This window comes from Salvelinus fontinalis, chromosome 10, assembly GCF_029448725.1.
Source record: "Salvelinus fontinalis isolate EN_2023a chromosome 10, ASM2944872v1, whole genome shotgun sequence".
Classification (NCBI taxonomy): domain Eukaryota; kingdom Metazoa; phylum Chordata; class Actinopteri; order Salmoniformes; family Salmonidae; genus Salvelinus; species Salvelinus fontinalis.
Window position 1 is genome coordinate 34,699,564 of NC_074674.1, and position 23,432 is coordinate 34,722,995.

The window sequence follows — 23,432 nt, forward strand, 5'->3', positions numbered from 1 at the left end:
TTTTGCAGAATATCAGTCTGTCCCTGATGTTTTTCCTGGAGAGAAGTGACTTCTTGGCTGCCCTTCTTGACACCAGGCTATCCTCCAAAAGTCTTCGCCTCACTGTGCGTGCAGATGCACTCACACCTGCCAGCTGCCATTCCTGAGCAAGCTCTGTAATGGTGGTGCCTTTAGGAGACGGTCCTAGCGCTTGCCTGACCTTCTTGGGCGCCCTGAAGCCTTCTTCACAACAATTGAACCGCTCTCCTTGAAGTTCTTGATGATCCAATAAATTGTTGATTTAGGTGCAGTCTTACTGGCAGCAATATCCTTGCCTGTGAAGCCCTTTTTGTGCAAAGCAATGATGATGGCACGTGTTTCCTTGCAACCATGGTTGACAGAGGAAGAACAATGATTCCAAGCACCACCCTCCTTTTGAGGCTTCCAGTCTGTTATTCGAACTCAATCAGCATGACAGAGTGATCTACAGCCTTGTCCTCATCAACACTCACACCTGTGTTAACGAGAGAATCACTCACATGATGTCAGCTGGTCCTTTTGTGGCAGGGCTGAAATGCAGTGGAAATGTTTTTGGGGGATTCAGTTCATTTGCATGGCAAAGAGGGACTTTGCAATTAATTGCAATTCATCTGATCACTCTTCATAACATTCTGGAGTACATGCAAATTGCCATCATACAAACTGAGGCAGCAGACTTTGTGAAAATTCATATTGGTGTTATTCTCAAAACCTTTGGCCACGACTGTACTTTCGTTTTCTGAGTCTACTTTAGTCTTACCAGCAGATGGTGCCATGGTCACTCCAACAGGCAGACTTCACTGGCCTTCATAATGACTCTCCAACAGTGAAGAGGTATTTTTTTAATGTTTTTTTTATTGTGCCTTTATGTAACTAGGCAAGTCAGTTAAGAACAATTTCTTAATTCTTATTTACAATGACGGCCTAGGTCAATCAAAAGGGGATATTTTATATTTTTTATCAAAGTGTTGTCAAAATAAACTGCAACATAAGCTAATCGTTTTTCAGTGTTTTATGGGCACGTTTGAATGCATGACACTGAGAAAAAGCGGGGTCATTTTTATTATGTGCTTTCAAACAATCCATTAAAACGGAATCTGCAAGACGCAGCTGTAGACTACTCCATCCAATTCATGCAAAATTGGTGGGCTGTAATAGTCAACCATCATGCTGTGTTGTCATCTGTCGTTGTCATCCAGACAGGGCGGGGTTAAATGCCAGGTTACTCCACTTATAGGTGGGGGAGGCCCTGTTAATGACATAGACGGGAGTTGCCCGGGCCAGACCAGACGCACCCTTCCAAGCAACACAATCCTGTCGAATTAAACCCTCTCCTGTCCCGCATCACCAAAATACCCGCCGCGGGCTAGAAAACGTCTAAATCAGACAGCATAAGGTAAGAAATGCCATTTTGTATGTTAGACATTGTGGAGCGCCACTCCGGTGCCTTTGTTACAATGACACATCAAGTCATTGCAGCAATGTATAAGCCATTTAAAGCTCTGATTTAACCCCAGAACCGGACCGCTATATTCTTTCTATTATCATTATCGGCTACGTAGACATTGTGGACCGCCCTCCGGTGCCTTTGTTACAATGACGCATCAAAGCAATGCAGAAATGTAGAAGCCATTTAAAGCTTTGATTTAACCAGAACCGGACCGTTATATTCTTTCGATTATCATTATAGGCTACGAGATATATTCTGAAAACGACATTTGCAGTCAGTTCTATACTACCTGGGATGTTTCGTTGGTTGGACACTATTTGCAGCAACTTTAAGTGAGGGGGTCGAGTATTCCCCCCGCCCCCCCCCCCCCCTTCTGTTTATGGGTCCCCTATTTCGTCAATGTTACTTTGTTGTTCGTAAATGTGCGTAATTGGAGTAAAACAGCCATCGTTATGAATTACCAAATGTTAACATAGACACAATGATTTAAATTGAGCTATGCCACATCATGATATCTGAGGATGCCATATATGGACAGACACGAGAACGTGGATTAAATCATAGGAAAAGCAATGACATTTGCCAATAAAAGAGAACAAAAAGAAAAGCACGTCAAACTGAGGTCGGAATTATATTTCCACGCACAATATATTTGATAACACCATTATTATATTAAGTATGTTATACTTTCATGCTGCCCCTGTAGTGTAAAGTAAACTATATTTTAAGAAACAGTAAATCTTTTTTTAAAACATTATTTACAATTGTATAGACATTTTATATGTACAAACTCTAGAAAGATTTTCTTCTTACATTATTTCTGGTCACTTTTCATTTTGGAATATCAAAATATTCCTCTTGTTAATGTATATTGTTGGAAAGGCTGAGAAAGGGTGTGTCACACATTACCCATTTGTTTAGGCCTACTGGGCATATCCCATCAACAGTTGGGCATTCTCTTATCTTTAAATGGACTTCGTAGACACCATAGTAGCACTCACAACTCTAACAACTCAGCAGGGGAATTGTTGTGTCTAAATCTTACACACACAGCTGTGAGAGGGCCCAGACCAAGGCCAGCTGTCTGACACCACAGATTTCAGCACAGCTAATCCCCATGTGACTCACTTTATCAAACTTTATCCACTGTTAGCTGGAACAATAACCAATCATTAGTGTGTGTGTGTTGATCTATGTGTGTGTGTCGATTCTTTAATCTGAGAGAGAGAGACCAGTATGTAGTATGTGTAGCATGAATGTGTGTGTGTGGATGAGTGGATATCTGAGGGAGAGGCCTGAGGGAGGAGCCTTAGTGGAGAAAATGAGTCACCCCTGAATCCTCCACTAAGTGCTGAGAAATTTCTCTTGCAAACAGAATTTTAGACTATCAATGCATTATGCATTGATTTGATTTTAAGATGTAACACTTGAACTCTAAGATCTGATCGATGAGCAAAAATTAGGGAACATCCAAGCAGAAAAATTCTAAAACATCCTCTCCTCATTTGTTTAATGTAATCAGTCACACGATTGGTTTATAGAAACAGCTATCAGTTCAATGCAGTGGATCAAATACAGCATCCCCACTTCCCAGTTTGAAGGCTTTGCAGCAGCCAACCCAGAAGACATCCCCAAGCTTTTCTTCAGTTCATCTGATACTGAGGAAAGGGATGGTTCACGGGGGAGGGGTGCACCGTGCATGCCAGCAGCAAGCCTCTGGGGGTGAGAATCCTGGAATGACTGACTCACTTTTACGTGGTTGTGGAGAAGAGGGAGGGGTTATGACTTGCTGAGGTCCTGAGATTTTGCATGGAGTAACTCAGTCTCTTTTTCCCATGTGCCAATGAGGCTGGGACCAGCAGTCACATGACCTGTTCTATTTATACTCCCTCCTGTGGGGTGTGGAGTCTACTAAACTACCCCCTCTGGGTCTCTGGCCAGTACACAGAGCAGATTATCATTAGAGAAGTGACTGAGTGTAGCTTGTGTTGAAACATAACATGCACATAGTAACCTCTGCTAGTATAGCCTAGCTAGCAGTGGCATAGTTACATCAATTCTTTAATCATATGTTGCACAACAGTAATTCAAATATTTTTTTCAGAATATTGACAATCTTAAGGGGGTTAGCCATCAGTGACGGAGTTGAGAATCCACTGACAGAGTTGATAACATACTCAAAACAGCCCCAGACCATTATTCCTCCTCCACCAAACTTTACCAACTGTAAAGTTTGGTGGAGGAGGAATAATGGTTGCACTATGCATTGGGGCAGATAGGGTTCTCCTGGCATCCGCCAAACCCAGATTTGTCCATCGGACTGCCAGATGGTGAAGCATGATTCATCACTCCAGAGAACACGTTTCCACAGCTCCAGAATCCAATGGGGGCGAGCTTTACACCACTCCAGCCAACGCTTGGTATTGCCCACGGTGATCTTAGGCTTGTGTACGGCTGCTCGGCCGTGGAAACCCGTTTCACGAAGCTCCTGACGAACAGTTCTTGTGCTGATGTTGCTTCCAGAGGCAGTTTGGAAATCTGTACTGAGTGTTGCAAGCGAGGACAGATGATTTTTATGCGCTACGTGCTTCGCGGTCCCGCACTTGGCAGTCCCGTTCTGTGAGCTTGTGTGGCCTACCACTTTGATGACGTTTCCACATCACAATAACAGCACATACAGTTAACCGGGGCAGCTCTAGCAGGGCCGAAATTTGATTAACTGACTTGTTGGTGGCATCCTATGATGGTGCTACACTGAGCTCTTCAGTAAGGCCATTCTACTGCCAATGTTTGTCTATGGAGATTGCATGGCTGTGTGCTCAATTATTATTATTTTTGCGTTTAACCCTCGATCTTATCTCATCGCTGCGAAGGTCGAGTCATGCGTCCTCCGAAACATGACCCGCCAAACCCCGGTTCTTAACACCCGCCCACTTAACCCGAAAACCAGCCGCACCAATGTGTCAGAGTAAACACCGTTCAACTGACTAACCGAGGTCAGCCTGCAGGCGCCCAGCCCTCCACAAGGAGTCGCTAGAGGGCGACGAGCCAAGTCAAACCCTCCCCTAAACCGGATGACGCTGTGCCAATTGTGCGCCACCCTATGGGACTCCGAATCACGGTGGGTTGTGATATAGCCCGGGATCGAACCTGGGTTTGTAGTCATGCCACTGCGCCACTCGGGAGACCCTTGTGTGCTCGATTTTAAACACCTGTCAGCAACGGGTGTGGCTGAAATAGCCAAATCCACTAATTTGCAGGGGTGTCCACATACCTTTGTGTATATATAGTGTATTTTTGCTTCTAAAAATAAAAGTTCAATATAAACAGTATGGAAAATTATTATTTTAAAAATCTCCAATAAAAACAACCATTCTATCAGATCTTTCAGCTCTCTAACAGAGTTGACGTTAGAAAGAAATCTGACGGAGTCAGCGAAATGTAACCTATTTGAACCAAAATGTATATTCTATTGTAATCTATCAGGCAGATGGAATTGACATTTTATGGTTGTGACCATGGTGATTCCAATATTGTTTGTTTAAATCTATCAAAAGTAGAGAACTTTATAGACCATGAGTGGTCTTGTTGCACTACATGTAATGAGGATATGAATAAGGGGTCCTTATGGTATAGATGACATTGCTCATTCCTTATTCATTTAGGATTTTAGACAAGTCTTTTAGGAATCCCAGTTTTTAGAGAAATATTGTTTAAAGCCACAGAGGGCTATTGCAAGAAACTACATCAAATCATTTTTAAGTTAATATCCATTATTTCCCATTTTTTTGAATTTTAAACAGTTTTTTGGAGTTTGAAATTGGCATCCTTTACTCCGGACAAAGGCATTTCCAGGCATAGTTCCTACACATAAATTAATAATATTGAAAGTATTTAGAAAATTCCCAAAACAAATATTTTCCTCATAAGATTCCCCTTAATGTAAATGTTAAGCTCAAATAATGCAAAAAAAAAAAAATCTACTATAAAAACAAAGTTTCCCTGCTGAACAAGGATTGTCCCAACTTTCAAGAATCCCTGAGCTAATTTCCTGCTTTTCTACACATTTTGCCATGAGGAATTTCCCGCAATGCAAATAGATGGAGGCATGGAAACACAGTGAGCTGCAGCTGTTGTTCTCTCTATCTGAGACATGATAATGCTTGTGGTGTTGGACAGAGTTTCAAGTAACAGCTGAGTTGGGCTGATCTGTCAATATAGATCACTGTGCGCTTGCTGTAAGTCTGACTTCATGATCTGGTGTTTATGAAATGGTTATATATTCAACTGAAACAGGAATGTATATGTTGTTTATGATCCAGGGTGTGTTCCCTGTTTGCTCTCCACAGTGGCAAAAAGTGTAAAAGGACAGATACCCGTGTGAACGAAAACAACATCAATATAAAACTTTTAGATGATCATGACGGCTAAGAGACTTACTACCATGTCTTCATGTCAGAAAAGAGGGTAAAAATAATGTGTGGCTGTTTGTGAAATAAGTCAAGGGTTTAAAAGAGGAGACCAATGAAAAAGGAACCCCAGATTCTTTGGGTCAGGGTTGCAGGAATTTTGAACCAACGACTTCTCTCCCCCAAACAAGGTCACGAGTGGATTCTTTCCATGGTTGTGGCCAGTGGGCTGTCAAGAAGAATGGCAAGGCCTGCTCTGATGCTGACGGTTAGTCATACAAACTGAGAAGGAGCCTGCTCAAACCGCAGTCTTTTTCTAAATAAATGACTTGGTCTAGAGTCGACAGGCACGCAGATTGGCCGCGGTGCAGAAAACGCAGTGTTTTTACTCTCTAGAACACAGCCTTATTTAGGTGCACAGAACAGCTTGTGTAAGCTGTCTGGAACGTTAAGTGTGGATCTAATTGATTCAGGGTGTGTTATGCTGTGTGGATGTGGGCCCACAGTAATTGTCATTTTAAGTATTATTATTTGAACTGTTGTGTTTTAAAAAATGGATGAAGTCACCACTTATCTTGATTAGTCAATACTTACAAAAGCTGAAAAAATATAGATGTCTGACACTTTCCTCTGTGGGCAACAACTTACGGGTCTGGGTGCTGTGGAAACAATGTGTGGCAGGGCTACTGTACAGGAACCAACTGAGGCATGATTGCCTGGCAGCTAGACAACTGGCAGACATTTTGGAAATGCTTTTCTATGGTCATTATAGTGACCTGCAAAGAGGATAGGAGGAAGGAGTTGTCTGCCAGTTAGACATTAACAGGATATGCTGCTAATGTCTTCAAAATCAAAAATATGTCCACATGACAAAATTACCTCAAGTACAGTAGGTGGTAATCTCACTGAACGTAGGCACCCACTTGAATCTTTTAATAGAGCTCCTCTTGGCTTTTTGGTTTCTGATATGAATGAAGTGTGATTATTTGTGGACCTGTCTCATTGGGCTGACAGTGTGCACTGTGCTGTAGTTCATCTTTGGTCTCTCCCGGGGAGTCTCCCCTCTCTTCTCTACACACACTCATCCTGCAGTGGAGGCTGCTGAGGGGAGGATGGCTCATAATAATGTCTGGAACTACGCAACTGGAATGGCATCAAACACATGGTTTACATGTGTTTGATACCATTCCACTAATTCTGCTCCAGCCATTACCACAAGCCCGTCCTCCCCAATTAAGGTGCCTCCTATGTCGTCCTGTGGTGGCACCAGTGCTGGGGCTGTCTGTTCCAAACTGAGTCACAGCACTTCCTGTTCAGAGAGAGAAGGAAACACCCAGAGCACAGGGTGCCAATGAGTCATTACACCAACTGGACATTAATAACTCACTACTTGAAACGTTATATCCATGGCAACATCTCTGAGTAAAGGGAGTGGCTCCCCTCTGCAAACTATACCCACACTAAAGATTGACATTTATTGTTTTTCACAAGATCGATTTTGAAAGAGTCCTCACGGAATAACCCATTTCTCTTAGCAGTAACGGTCTTATCCTAACTATAATTGGTTAACAACGATCTTCTATACATCATCCATACCTTCTAACCCAGTGTGTGTGTGATTTCTCCATGCAGGCAGCATGGTGTACCATCCTGAGTTTGAGAAGGCTGGCCAACAGGCGGGCCTGCAGGTGTGGAGGATTGAGAAGTTTGACCTGGTGGCAGTGCCAGAGAACCTGTATGGAAGCTTCTACACGGGAGACGCCTACCTCGTCCTCAACACCATCAAGCAGCGCTCTGGGAACCTGCAGTATGACCTGCACTTCTGGCTGGGTGAGGACAGAACCAGGAGAAGGATGGGTTGCATTACAAAGCCTGGTGGATATGAGTGAGGTCATAGAAATATAATTACTAGAACGGGAATTTTTCTTGATGTCAATGTACTGCGATGGGTGGTCCGGCAGCCATATTGAGTGTAATTCTATCTCTATGATTGATGTACACAGGCAGAGTGCTGAGTCAGGCCCATTTTATTGTATTGATCATGCCTACTTTTAGGTAGCCTGTTAGATCGAACCTTAGCAGAATGTTATGGGAAATGTACTGAGTGATGCCCAAACTAGGTTCATTCATTGTACCGGTATGTATCAATTGGGTTTTGCTTTAGGGAAATAGTAATCTGTAAGATCTAGCAGACTAACCAGCCATTGGGGGTTGGGCCTCCATTGACAGACCAGAGAACAAAACGTTGTAATTCAGTGTATAACGTCCGTGGTTTCTCTGCTCCAGGCGATTTCTGCACCCAGGATGAGAGTGGAGCAGCAGCCATCTTCACAGTCCAGATGGATGACTATCTGGGGGGTAAACCCATCCAGTACCGTGAGGTCCAGGGACATGAGTCCAAAGTATTCCTGGGTTACTTCAAGGCTGGACTGAAGTACTTGGTGAGATATTATTTGAGATAATTTTCTTTTGGCATTATTGCTACAATCCTGTCCATGACACATGATATTGCATTCATACCTCAGGTGGGGTTATTGCTATGCACTATGCAGTAGTCTATACCTGAATGGTTTTGGAGTAACTGACCTAGTCAACCTTTTAAAGGGAATAAAATATAAAGTATTCCTCCATACAATTCCTAGAATTGTATGGTGTCCTAGAAATGTGAATGACTCCATTAAATGTGTTTATTTATTTAACCAGGCAAGTCAGTTAAGAACACATTCTTATTTACAATGACGACCTACAGGGGAACAGTGGGTTAACTGCCTTGTTCAGGTGCAGAACGAAAGATTCTTTCGGTTTCTGGCCCAACGCTCTAACCACTAAGCTACCTGCATAATAACCGTACCATATAATTTGTCACTGTTTTAGAAAGGAGGTGTGGCATCTGGGTTCAAACATGTGGTCACCAACGAGGTGGTTATGCAGCGGCTGCTGCAGGTCAAAGGTCGCCGTGTTGTCAGGGCAACGGAGGTGCCTGTCAGCTGGGACAGCTTCAACCAGGGAGACTGCTTCATCCTGGACCTAGGAAGCGTGAGTTACCATCAGCCTGAGGGAGACAGTGTACTTTTAAGTTTCATATAGGACATGGCGTCATCAAACATTGGCGTCACATTTCAATAATAAAACGGAGAAGCATGCACAATGTAAGTTTTACATCTTGCTTACAATAAAATATAAACATTTAATAGTACAAGTACCCATAGAATTCTTGCAAACTAATTCCTGTTCGATGCTGACCACATAATAATAATAATAATAAATGGGATTTTATGCGCCTTTCAAAAAAAACAAGAACACTGTACAGCAAAGAGTATAAAACAAAACAAAACAAGAATGATCAAATAAAATGAATAAACGCTCCTTAGCTTATTCTTGTCTTTGTGTTGTGTATCCCTCATCCCACAGGAGATCTACCAGTGGTGTGGCTCCCAGAGCAACCGCTTTGAGAAGCTGAAGGCCACCCAGGTTGCCAAGGGTATCCGTGACAACGAGCGCAGTGGGCGAGCCCGCGTGTACGTGTGTGACGAGGGGGCGGAGAGAGACAAGATGATAGAGGTGATCATAAACAACTAAAGAACAGGAGGGTCTTCCTACTCTCTTTATCTCTCTCTATGTCTGTGATTTGTTGACATCTATTATGGTGTTTAATAATGGATGTTTGAATGAACTCCAGCTGTGGTAAAATTATTTTCTTTTCTGAAGTATATCTAAAAGGGATTTTCTCTGTGCATCTTTAGGTTCTGGGAGATAAATCAGACCTGCCTGAAGGATCCTCTGATGACATCAAAGCAGATGTCTCAAACAGGAAAATGGCCAAACTGTACAAGGTTGGAGAACAGTGAACAAACCACTGAAACGAACATCCAACTGGTCTAGTTGCATTATGAGGACTTTTCACACACACCTGTGCCTAACAAGAGAAAAACACATCTCTGATCTCTCCTCTACAACTCTTCTGTCTCTCCTCCTCTCCCCCAGGTGTCCAATGGTAGTGGAGACATGGCCATGTCCATGGTGGCAGCAGAGAACCCATTCTCCCAGAGTGCACTGGAGTCCAGTGACTGCTTCATCCTGGATCATGGCTCTGATGGCAAGATCTTCGTCTGGAAAGGTCTGTTGGGGTCACCCAATATCAAATATTATCATCAGCTGATTCAGCAAGTCAATTAAAGCGCAATAGCTAAACTTGTTTTGGCATGGTATGGTTGCTTTCATTTCCATTTGGTAACACTTAAAGTGTAGCATTACAGACCACATTTAAAGAATGAGACATTGAACAGTGTCACATGATGAACTCCCACAGAGATAATATGATGCAACTGGAAGGGGGTTCTTCTTTAAAAAGATAATGGTCCTCTTATCAACCATGCTGATAGTTATACATAGAAACTCTAAAGACTGAAAATCAACATCTAAGTGGTTTAATTAATTAAACCTATTTTTTGTATTTCTCTTCCCTCTCCCACGCACTCTCACCCAGGCAAAGAAGCCAACCTTGAGGAGCGTAAGGCAGCCATGAAAGCAGCAGATGAGTTCATCAAGAAGATGGGCTACCCAAAACACACCCAGGTGCAGATCCTGCCGGAGATGGGAGAGACGCCGCTCTTCAAGCAGTTCTTCAAGAACTGGCGTGACAAGGACCAGACAGAGGGCCTGGGCGTGGCCTACGTCTCCAACAGCATCGCCAAGATAGCGAAGGTGTCCTTCGATGCCGCCACGCTCCACGACTCCCCTGCCATGGCTGCCCAGCACGGCATGGTGGACGGCGGCAACGGAGAGAAGCAGGTGAGCGGACGAGAGGAAGGGCTGGAGCATGTGTAGACAGCAAGCCTTCCCATTAATCTTTCTTAGTTACTCATAGCAATACTCATGATAGTTACTCAATCAACTTTACATAGTAGGTCTATTATACAGCAATAGCATTCTGTGAGGTACTGTGAGGCAGTCATGTGTGGGTTTCAGCAGTCAAAACAGGAAGGATATTAAATAGTAAAACATATCACAATCAAATGAGTGGGACATGATTATGCATGATACACGCTGTATTTACATATACAGCTTTGTTTCAGTAGCCTGCCACAACTAGGGGTCACATCATGTGTATGTTTATGTACAGATCTGGCGTATTGAGGGATCAGACAAGGTGGAAGTGGACCCCTCCACACACGGACAATTCTATGGGGGAGACAGTTACATCATCCTCTACAACTATCACCATGGAGGACGCCAAGGGCACATTATCTACATGTGGTAAGATAGACATTAAAGTAGAAAATAAACAGTAGAAACTATCATCAGAGGTATTTTGCATACTAACTGGAGTCTCTCAGGCAGGGAAGTGATTCTTCCCAGGACGAAATTGGTGCTTCAGCCATCTTGGGTGCCCAGTTGGACGATGAGCTGGGTGGTGGGCCTGTGCAGGTAATGAGTGGGTTTGTGTATGGAAGTGGCTTTCTTTTCCCATTGCATATTCCTTTTTTCTATACTTTCCTCTTGGCCTCATCTGTATTCAGCCCAGTAACCTCCTTCCTTACCAGTGAGTCCGCTCATTCTCCCTTTTCCTCCTCTCCCTCCTCCGCTCATTGCTTCCTGTCATTTCCTGACTCTGTTTTTTCCAGGTTGCTGGGGCTCCTATTACCACCCAGGTACTCCCCTGTCAGGGCTGCATGACTCAGTACATAGCCCAGGCATGGGGGACTTAGAATCTGTGTATTTAACTGATATGGCTCAATGTGTTTACAGAGAAATCAAACAGGACATTCCAAAGCCATGTTTATGAGGGAGTTCCCTTTGACCTCACTGATTCTGTTGCATTATCTATTTAACTAGGCAAGTCAGTTAGGAACAAATTCTTATTTACAATGATGGCCTACCCCAGCCAAATCCTCCCCCAATCCTCACGACACTGGGCCAATTGTGCGATCACGATCGAACACAGGCCTGAAGTGATGACTCTAGCACTGCGATGCAGTGCCTTAGACCGCTGCGCCACTCACGATCACTCTGACACATAATACTGTTCCCAGACCAGCCTATTTTCTGGCCTGCAGTGGGGGGAGAGAGCTCTCTTGCTTGTCCTTAAGAACTTAGTTCTACTCAAGCAAGGACCATTGCATAGGTTATCTAGAGGCCACCAGCGATTCTAGGTTGTCTTGTATGCTGCAGTTCTTTATGATTTAACTAGATCATGCCTTGGCTCTGTATAAGGTTTGATGCTCTGGGAATGTCTGTGACCATCTCTTGCTGTGTGTCTGTCTGTGTGTTTCTGTCTATGCCTGTCAGTGTCTCACCCTCCTGTCTATATTCACTGTGAAAATGTTTGCCGTGCACTGCATAGTTATGTTATTGATGTGTTTTAATGCACGACTAACAGTGATCCTAAGTTTGTGTAGAAGCCCACCAGGGTGGAAACTTCCATCACAAACCTGTTTATGTTCCAAGCAACTGTCCATGAAGTCGAAACGCTGATGACACAGGTCATCTCCCATACATTTGTAACAGTATAATTCATAGTCATGCAAAATAAACAGCATTTAGACTAACTTAATGCATGGAAATAAGTCGGCACAATAAACATGGAACCTTGCCTCACAAGTTCTCAGTACAGAGGCTCCTTATTTCACTCAATATGCACCTAATATCTCTCTAACCCTTCAAGTTCTCAGTACAGAGGCTCCTTATTTCACTCAATATGCACCTAATATCTCTCTAACCCTTCGTCCAGCAGTCTCCAATTTTGGGAGAAAAAATCTGAAACTAGGCTTTGTGCAGGCCCACGCAGGTCCCAAACTTTCAGCAATGGTGTTGAGAGGAGAATAAACACACTCTTGAGTGACTGAAAAGTGAGATAGCCACACAGTCCATCAGCCTGGGAGGGGGAGAGAAGGCCCCCATTGTGCTGGGGGATGACGAGGCAAGCTGGCTGCATCCAGCAAACAGGACGCCCTGCTGTCAGACAGCTAGACATACAGACAGGCGCACAGCATGCTGGGAGATTAGGGTAGGGAGCGCCATGGAACACTTAACCCTGTCAGAGTTTTCCTACCCTGTTGTTGTTCAGAGCTCACTGCTGCCACCCTGTGGGATATTATTGTAGACACATGCAAGGCTGTGTCACATATGTCCATAGATTTCCAGGTTGATGTAATTCAATACAATTATATTCTTCCAAAGATCCACTGCTTCTTGATTTTCTCTGCATTTGGTCTCAGAATTTCTTATTGCACAGATAATTATTTTTGTGAAATTATACAGCATGAATCACCATGATTAACAATGTGTCCAACTACTGTACATCACAACAGTATAGATGTTTGTTAACTAGTTTGCTCTGTGGTCCAGGTGAGAGTAGTCCAGGGCAAGGAGCCAGCTCACCTCATGAGCCTGTTCAGGGGGCAGCCCATGGTGGTATACAAGGGAGGTACGTCCAGAGACGGGGGTCAGTCCGCTCCTGCAGAAACACGCCTGTTCCAGGTGCGCTCCAACTCTGCAGGGTGCACGAGAGCTGTGGAGGTGAGTAACATGGGGATAGTGCCCTGTTTTTCTGAAATTAGCTACTCAACTGCACTATATTTAAATACATGACACTCGTGGTTATTTTCCACACACCATGTTTCATCCATCTACCTCTAGGTTGATGCTGTGTCCTCCAACCTGAACTCCAACGACACCTTCCTCCTGGTGACCCCAGCAGCCTCGTTCATGTGGGTGGGCCAGGGGGCCAGTGACACTGAGAAAAATGGCACCCAGCAGCTCTGTGACATTCTGGGGGTGACCTCCTCAGAACTGTCTGAGGGTGGAGAGACTGGTATGTACTGTACATTGTGGAAATGAACTTAGGCTTTTCTTTGCTCTGTGACTGTCTGTAGCATGTCCTAACCAACTGCCTGCTGTGTGTCTCTGTGCAGATGACTACTGGGAAGCTCTGGGAGGGAAGGCAGCGTACCGCACCTCCTCCAGACTCAGAAGCAAGGACAAGATGGACGCCCATCCACCCAGGCTCTTTGCCTGCTCCAACAAGACCGGAAACTTCATTGTGAGTCCCATATTATTACTTTCAGCCGTGCGTGGTTAACCTGGTCTTTCTAATGCTCCTGGTTTCCTCCACCCAGATTGAGGAGGTACCTGGGGAGATGACCCAAGAGGATCTGGCTACCGATGATGTCATGCTCATGGACACATGGGATCAGGTAGATACAACACATGTGGATATGATTAAGTGTGGAGATGTATTAACAGTAACACAGTGGATAACAGATTAATTTTAATGTCACTTTGATAATGTTCTCATACTGTTTTACCCACTTCATGTGTATATACTGTATTCTAGTCAAGGTTTATCCTATATAACTACTGCTCCACACACCTTTTCTATTCATATAGTGTCCATAATTTCTATACATATCATATACATGCATGTGTTTTAATTTAATTTCACCTTTATTTAACCAGGTAGGCCAGTTGAGAACAAGTTCTAATTTACAACTGTGACCTGACCAAGATAAAGCAAAGCGACAAAAACAACAGAGTTACACATGGGATAAACAAACGTACAGTCAATAACACAATAGAAACATCTGTATACAGTGTGTGCAAATGAAGTAAGGAGGTAAAGCAATAAATAGGCCATAGTGGCGAAGTAATTACAATTGAGCAAATTAACACTGGAGTGATAGATGAGCAGATGATGTGCAAGTAGAAATACTAGTGTGCAAAAGAGCAAAAAAAGTAAATAAAAGCAATATGGGGATGAGGTAGGTAGTTGGATGGGCTATTTACAGATGGGCTGTGTACAGCTGCAGCGATCGGTAAGCTGCTCAGATAGCTGATACTTAAAGTTAGTGAGGGAGATATAAGTCTCCAACTTCAGCGATTATTGCAATTTGTTCCAGTCATTGGCAGCAGAGAACTGGAAGGAAAGGCAGCCAAAGGAGGTGTTGGCTTTGGGGATGACCAGTGAGATATACCTGGAGCGCGTGCTACGGGTGGGTGTTATGGTGACCAGTGACCTGAGATAAGGTGGAGCTTTACCTAGCAAATACTTACAGATGACCTGGAGCCAGTGGGTCTGGTGACAAATATGTAGCGAGGGCCAGCCGACGAGAGCATACAGGTCGCAGTGGTGGGTGGTATATGGGGCTTTGGTGACAAAACGGATGGCACTGTGATGGACTGAATCCAGTTTGCTGAGTAGAGTGTTGGAGGCTATATTGTAAATGACATCGCCGAAGTTGAGGATCGGTAGGATAGTCAGTTTTACGAGGGTATGTTTGGCAGCATGAGTGAAGGAGGCTTTGTTGCGAAATAGGAAGCCAATTGTGATTTAATTTTGGATTGGAGATGCTTAATATTAGTCTGGAAGGAGAAAACAGTCCAGCCAGACACCTAGGTATTTGTAGTTGTCCACATATTCTAAGTCAGAACCGTCCAGAGTAGTGATGCTATTCGGGCGGGCAGCGATCGGTTGAAGAGCATGCATTTAGTTTTACTTGCATTTAAAAGCATTTGGAGGCCACGGAAGGAGTGTTGTATGGCATTGAAGCTTGTTTGGAGGTTTGTTAACACAGTGTCCAAAGAAGGGCCAGATGTTTACAGAATGGTGTTGTCTGCGTAGAGGTGGATCAAGGAATCACCCGCAGCAAGAGCGACATCATTGATATATACAGAGAAGAGTCCGCCCGAGAAATGAACCCTGTGGTACCCCATAGAGACTGCCAGAGGTCCGGACAACAGGCCCTCCGATTTGACACACTGAACTCTATCTAAGTAGTAGTTGGTAAACCAGGCGAGGCAGTCATTTGAGAAACCAAGGCTATTGAGTCTGCCGATAAGAATACGGGGATTGACAGAGTCGAAAGCCTTGGCCAGGTCGATGAAGACGGCTGCACAGTACTATCTTTTATCGATGGCAGTTATGATATCGTTTAGTACCTTGAGCGTGGCTGAGGTGCACCTGTGACCAGCTCGGAAACCAGATTGCACAGCGGAGAAGGTACGGTGGGATTCGAAATGGTCAGTGATCTGTTTGTTACCTTGGCTTTCGAAGACTTTGGAAAGGCAGGGCAGGATGGATATAGGTCTGTAACAGTTTGGGTCTAGAGTGTCACCCCCTTTGAAAAGGGGAATGACCGCGGCAGCTTTCCAATCTTTAGGAATCTCGGATGATATACGAGAGGTTGAACAGACTAGTAATAGGGATTGCAACAATGGCGGCAGATAATTTTAGAAAGAGGGTCCAGATTGTCTAGCCCAGCTGATTTGTACAGGTCCAGGTTTTGCAGCTCTTTCAGAACATCTGCTATCGGGATTTGGGTGAAGGAGAAGCTGGGGAGGCTTGGGCAAGTAGCTGCGAGGGGTGCGGAGCTGTTGGCCGGGGTTGGGGTAGCCAGGAGGAAAGCATGGCCGGCCGTAGAGAAATGCTTATTGAAATTCTCGATTATCGTGGATTTATTGGTGGTGACAGTGTTTCCTAGCCTCAGTGCAGTGGGGAGCTGGGAGGAGGTGCTCTCATTCTCCATGGACTTTAGTATCCCAGAACTTTTTTGAGTTAGAGCTGCAGGATAAATATTTTTGTTTGAAAAAGCTAGCCTTTGCTCTCCTAACTGACTGTGTGTATTGGTTCCTGACTTCCCTGAAAAGTTGCATATCGCGGGGACTATTCGATGCTAGTGCAGTACGCCACAGGATGTTTTTGTGCTGGTCGAGGGCAGTCAGGTCTGGAGTGAACCAAGGGTTATATCTGTTCTTAGTTCTACATTTTTTGAAAGGGGCATGCTTATTTAAGATGGTGAGGAAATTACTTTTAAAGAACAACCATGCATCCTCTACTGACGGGATGAGGTCAATATCCTTCCAGGATACCCGGGCCAGGTCGATTAGAAAGGCCTGTTCGCGGAAGTGTTTTAGGGAGCGTTTGACAGTGAGGAGGGGTGGTCGTTTGACCGCGGACCCATAACGGATACAGTGAATGAGGCAGTGATCGCTGAGATCCTGGTTGAAGACAGCAGAGGTGTATTTGGAGGGCAGGTTGGTCAGAATAATATCTATGAGGGTGCCCGTGTTTACGGATTTAATGTGTGAGATTGAGGGCATCAAGCTTAGATTGTAGGATGGCCGGGGTGTTAAGCATATCCCAGTTTAGGTCACCTAGCAGAACGAACTCTGAAGATAGATGGGGGGGCAATCAATTCTCATATGGTGTCCAGGGCACAGCTGGGAGCTGAGGGGTGGTCTCTAACGGGCGACAACAGTGAGAGACTTATTTCTGGAAAGATTCATTTAAAAAAATTAGAAGCTCGAACTGTTTGGGCATAGACGTGGAAAGTATGACAGAACTCTGCAGGCTAACTCCTCCCCCTTTGGCAGTTCTATGTTAACTTCTTTGGGCTGCAAGCCCGAAGCCGGGCACAATATGACAACAGCCACTTCAAGTGCAGGGTGCGAAATTCAAAATATATTTTTTAGAAATATTTAACTTTCACACATTAACAAGTCCAATACAGCATATGAAAGATAAACATCTTGTGAATCCAGCCAACATGTCTGATTTTTAAAATGTTTTACAGCGAAAACAGCACGTATATTTATTTTAGCTCACCACCAAATACAAAAAAGGACAGACATTTTTCACAGCACAGGTAGCATGCACAAAGCCAACCTAACTAACCAAGAACCAACCAAACTAACCAAGAAACAACTTCAGATGACAGTCTTATAACATGTTATACAATAAATCTATGTTTTGTTCGAAAAATGTGCATATGAGGTATAAATCAGTTTTACATTGCAGCTACCATCACAGCTACCGTCAGAAATAGAACCGAAGCAGCCAGAGTAATTACAGACACCAACGTCAAATACCTAAAAACTCATAAAACATTTCTGAAAAATCGATGGTGTACAGCAAATTAAAGACAAACATCTTGTGAATCCAGCCAATATTTCAGATTTTTTAAGTGTTTTACAGCGAAAACACAATATAGCATTATATTAGCTTACTACAATAGCCTACCACACTACCGCATTCATTCATCAAGGCACGTTAGCGATAGCGAATAAACCAGCAAAGGATATATAATTTTTGACTAACCTTGATAAGCTTCATCAGATGACAGTCCTATAACATCAGGTTATACATACACTTATGTTTTGTTTGAAAATGTGCATATTTAGAGCTGAAATCAGTGGTTATACATTGTGCTAACGTAGCTACTTTTTCCACAACGTCTAAACAGCAACGATATTTTTCTGACACTTTTTCTGACACACATATTCTGACCAAATAGCTATTCATAAACATAACTAAAAAATACATGTTGTATAGGAAATGATAGATCCATTAGTTCTTAATGAAATCGCAGTGTTAGAATTCTAAAAAATAACTTAATTACGACATCCAGCTTCGGTATAGCTAGAGTACCCCAAAGTTGGGCGTCGGCGACTAGTTCACATGTACGACAGATATATGAAATAGCATCATAAAATGTCTCTTACTTTTGCTGATCTTCCATCACAATGTTGGACAAGGGGTCCTTTGTCCAGAACAATCGTTGTTTGGATTTAGAACGTCCATTTTCCCTCTTGAATTAGCAAGCACACTAGCCAAGTGGCGCGAATCTCTCCATGTCAACAAACGGAAGAGAACGGGACACGGCAAAACTCCCGAAAAAATTTCAATAATCTGATGAAACTATATTGAAAAAACATACTTTACGATGATATGGTCACATGTATCAAATAAAATCAAAGCCGGAGATATTAGTCGCTTATAACGGCAGCTAAACAGAAGGCAAATTCAAGTCCCTCTTCGCGCTCTCCAGAAAACAAGAAATGGGGGACACGTCATACAAAGAGCTTGTATTCCACTTCAGACCAAGATAAACACTAAATGTCTTCTCTCACCGCCTCTTGACATCCAGGGGAAGGTCTATGAAGTGCACGTATACTAATACGTATCATGCCCATTTATAGGCAGGAAGTAGAACAGAGCCTCGATTTCAGACTTTCCACTTCCTGGTCAGGACATTTGTGGCCTGCTGGAGGTCATTTTGCGGGGCTCTGGCAGTGCTCCTCCTTGCACAAAGGCGGAGGTAGTGGTCCTGCTACTGGGTTGTTGCCCTCCTACGGCCTCCTCCACGTCTCCTGATGTACTGGCCTGTCTCCTGGTAGCGCCTCCATGCTCTGGACACTACGCTGACAGACACAGCAAACCTTCTTGCCACAGCTCGCATTGATGTGCCATCCTGGATGAGCTGCACTACCTGAGCCACTTGTGTGGGTTGTAGACTCCGTCTCATGCTACCACTAGAGTGAAAGCACCGCCAGCATTCAAAAGTGACCAAAACATCAACCAGGAAGCATAGGAACTGAGAAGTGATCTGTGGTCACCACCTGCAGAACCACTCCTTTATTGGGGGTGTCTTGCTAATTGCCTATAATTTCCACCTGTTGTCTATTCCATTTGCACAACAGCATGTGAAATTTATTGTCAATCAGTGTTGCTTCCTAAGTGGACAGTTTGATTTCACAGAAATGTGATTGACTTGGAGTTACATTGTGTTGTTTAAGTGTTCCCTTTATTTTTTTGAGCAGTGTATATACAAAAAAGACTAAAACATTTTTACACGGGACAATGACAAACACGTCTGCACTGCTACGCCATCTTGGATCAAGTGCATTCGGAAAGTATTCAGACCTTCTCTTTTTCCACATTTTGTTACGTTACAGCCGTATATGCCCAGGGTCCCTGTGAACGTGCCTTAGGCATGCTGCAAGGAGGCATGAGGACTGCAGATGTTGCCAGGGCAATAAATTGCGATGTCCATACTGTGAGACGCCTAAGACAGCGCTACAGGGAGACAGGATGGACAGCTGATCGTCCTTGCAGTGTCAGACCACGTAACAACACCTGCATAGGATCGGTACATCCGAACATCACACCTGTGGGACAGGTACAGGATGGCAACAAAAACTTCCCGAGTTACACCAGGAACGCACAATCGATCCATCAGTGCTCAGACTGTCCGCAATAGGCTGAGAGAGGCTGGACTGAGGGTTTGAGGACAACAAAGTCAAGGTATTGGAGTGGCCATCACAAAGCCCTGACCTCAATCTCATTGAAAATTTGTGTGCGACTGAAAAAGCGTGTGCGATCAAGGAAGCCTACTAACCTGACTGGTGATCCTAAGTGACCTAAGAAAGATTATTTTTACTAGGATTAAATGTCAGGAATTGTGAAAACTGAGTTTAAATGTATTTGGCTAAGGTGTATGTAAACTTCCGACTTCAACTGTAGTTTACTGTGTGGCCAGGCTCGTCTCGAGGGCCCACTGATAGCATCGACTCTTCTTGACCCGGGCAATTCCATGCGAGGTGTCTCCGGGAGCCACACTCAAAACACCTCCTTTGGTCTTCATCCACCTGGAGTCGTCGTCGGCGGTTCGACTCTCCCGCGGCTGTCCCTCCGCGGGTCTACAGTACTTTAGCCCGGCTGACTGTCAGATTGGGGAGTACGGTGGTGGGGTCATCCATCCGTCCCCTCCGACTGCTCCCGGACTCAGCCTGCGTCTTGTTCAGCAAAGCCTCAGTATTCTGTTGCGTCTCCACGTTTCCCAAGAGGTCCTCCAAGGTCAGTGGCGCGCATAGGTGCCCTCTTCATGTCATGAGATAACACCCGTAAGAAGTGATCCATGAACACTGCTGATAACGGGGAGGTTGTACCCGTAGCGGCTGAGCTGCCTTTTCGGTCTTTGAGGTCATAATATGCCTTTTGGGCGTCTCCGGACAGGAATGGTGCCAGCAGACTCACCCACTTTGCCTTGGGCCATCCCTCCCGAAGTGCTGTCCATTCAAACGTGCAGAGGTAGGTCTCGATGTCTTCATCTTCCATTAGCTTGATTAAAAACGGACTGATTGGGATGCAATTCAGTCTGCATTTCTCCTCGCAGCTTCCTGACTTCCTCAAGCTGTCTTCTGTAGCCACTGTTCTTCCAGCGTTCGTTCTTGTCTGTACTGTTGCGCATGTTGGGCCCGAACTAACTGAGCTATCAACTCGTCCATGCTGATACTGCGTAAACGTCAACCCTGGTCTGACCACGTTGTCAGACTTGCCCGCATTCTCAAACACTTGTGGCAGACCAAGGGGTTTGATCAAGACTTTTACACAGATCAGGCACGGACATAAATGAAACTGATGTAACTGATGTATTTAAAACAATAAAGGAAAAGAAAAGAAGCCAGTCTCCTCCAGGAGACCTCTTCCGGGTTACCACCTTCTGGGCTCTGGGGAATGCTGTCTACTCTGGTGTAGAACACCGAGCCCCTCGGTCTAGAAGACCGTGAGCACGTCTATCCGGTAGCAACCTCTCACTACCTCCAACCCTCCCGTTTGCTGCCCTCCTGGTAGCTTTATGGGCCCCGTATGGCTGGTGAGCAATCAGCCCCTTGGTTACTCACCAGCTTCAATCAGCCCCAATTAGACTTGGCCGGAGGACCCGTCGAGATCTGGTACATCCAGAATAGGGAGCCACCGCTGCGTGATGTAGACTCTCTGTCACCAGGCCTCGATGAGTCTCCCCCTGGTGGCTTGTCCGCAGTACGCCACAGTATTGTTAGGTATTACTGTTGGAACTAGGAACATTAGCATTTCACTACATCCGTGACAACATCTGCAAAATATATGTACACGACCAATTAAATTGATTTGAATTGCTGTATGTAGTCTAATGTAGGTTGAATATCCTCTTCTAGGTGTTTGTCTGGATCGGGAATGAAGCCCATGAAGAGGAGAAGACTGAGGCTATGGCCTCCGGTAAGTGAATATGGAAAACTGTTGCTGAATTTAATTATTCATTCATTATCATCTAGACTGTTTTCCATAGAGAATGTACATGGCATGCTGCCTTTTGAGTGCATTACTTATGTCATGACCAAAATCATTTGGTTGAGAAGTTTACCACTGGGAAAACTGCCCTCTATAGAACCCTAATTTAATCCCCTCCTCCCTAGCTGTGCGTTACATTGAGTCAGACCCTGCCAACCGTGACCACAGGACGCCCATCGTGAAGATCAAGCAAGGGTTCGAGCCGCCCACGTTCACCGGCTGGTTCCTGGGCTGGGACCATGAGTACTGGACCAGCGACCCCCTGGAGCGTGCCATGGCTGAGCTGGAGCTCTGAACCCTCATCTTTAACCCTGCTGCCTGACTCTACCACACACTGAGCAGCTCCAGTCATGAGACTTTCAATGGTTGAACCCTTTATGCCCTGCCAACCTCCTTACTTCTGAGTGCCAGAGGGAGAAGGATGCTTTTTGTAAAAATAAAAAAAGATATATCGAGAGAGTAGAACAGGCTTTCATACACCTGTTGAGCTGACACAGAGCACTGGTGCACTATATTAATCTCTCCTGGTAATACTTTATTAGCTTTTATACATATGCAAATAAGCATGTAAGTGACTAATAATAAGGGCTTAAATAGAACCGCAGGGAATCTGCATGGATAATCTGCATGGATATTTAAATATTTTGTGTGTGAGATATGCTATAAACTTATTTCTACGATGTCAACAGTAGACTGTTTCTCGCTATTCAGAATCTCACAATTTCAACATGAAGAACCTAGCATATTACATTGAACAAAAATATAAACGCAACATTTAAAGTGTTGTTGCAATGTTTCATGAGAATGAAATAAAAGATACCAGAAATGTTCCATTTGCACAAAAAGCTGAGGAGTATTTCTGTCTGTAATAAAGCCCTTTTGTGGGGAAAAACTAATTCTGATTGGCTGGGCCTGGCTCCCAAGTGTGTGGGCCTAAGCCCTCCCAGGCCCACCCATGGCTGCACCCCTGCCCAGAAATCCATAGGTTAGGGCCTAATGAATTTATTTAAATTGACTTTATGTGAACTGTAACTCAGTAAAATCTTTGAAATTGTTGCATGTTGCGTTTATATTTTTGTTCAGTATACAATCCTCTGAACCAGAGGCAGGGAGTAATGCAGAAAAACACACTGCCAGACATAACCCCACCCAAGTAATAAAACCATTATAGCCTTTATCTATAATACTTCATGTTCAGTATGAAGTTACTCGTCAATGCAGTGGTTCTCTGCCATAATGGAAAGGAATGCAGGGGAGAGGGACTGAACCAGGCCAGTTTTGTTTTTATTTGGTGTGTCACAACAGGAGCACCCTTCATTTCTTTAATTGATTTATTTATTTAACCTTTAACTAGGCAAGTCAGTTAAAAACCAATTGTTATTTACAATGACGGCCTACCCACAGCTGTCAATGGTTTTCCCAGGCCTTAGTGCTTCTATTCTAGGTGTCTCACTCCTCTCCTCACTGGTCAGTGCATGTTGGCCTGTCTCTGTCTGCAGCCTTACAATGTGGTTCTTCATCAGGAATCCAAAGCTTTGCTGCTATAACTCTCATTAGCCACCACATCACACCTGTCAATTGTTTTCCCCAGTTGTTTCAATAAAAAACCCTATGTCAATGACACTAGATGTGTTGAGAGTTGTCTACATCGTATACCATTTCAAGTGTG

General features: G+C 44.2%; 1 protein-coding gene across 2 annotated transcripts; it reads left to right on the forward strand.

Annotated features, from left to right (window-relative positions):
* Positions 1 to 1,222: 1,222 nt before the first annotated feature.
* Positions 1,223 to 23,386, forward strand: LOC129864073 (gelsolin-like). Of its 2 annotated transcripts, XM_055936658.1 has the most exons (17): positions 1,223 to 1,414; positions 7,510 to 7,707; positions 8,164 to 8,318; positions 8,752 to 8,913; positions 9,289 to 9,438; positions 9,621 to 9,710; positions 9,862 to 9,994; positions 10,364 to 10,668; positions 11,000 to 11,133; positions 11,214 to 11,304; positions 11,502 to 11,528; positions 13,225 to 13,395; positions 13,516 to 13,690; positions 13,791 to 13,918; positions 13,995 to 14,072; positions 21,631 to 21,691; positions 21,889 to 23,386. In XM_055936658.1, the coding sequence occupies exons 2-17, from the start codon at positions 7,515 to 7,517 to the stop codon at positions 22,056 to 22,058; spliced, it is 2,223 nt and encodes a 740-aa protein (XP_055792633.1). In that variant the 5' UTR covers positions 1,223 to 1,414; positions 7,510 to 7,514; the 3' UTR covers positions 22,059 to 23,386. The 2 variants fall into 2 exon arrangements, with proteins under 2 accessions (XP_055792633.1, XP_055792634.1); XM_055936659.1 differs by lacking the exon at positions 11,502 to 11,528 and having other exon boundaries at positions 1,224 to 1,414.
* Positions 23,387 to 23,432: the final 46 nt, after the last annotated feature.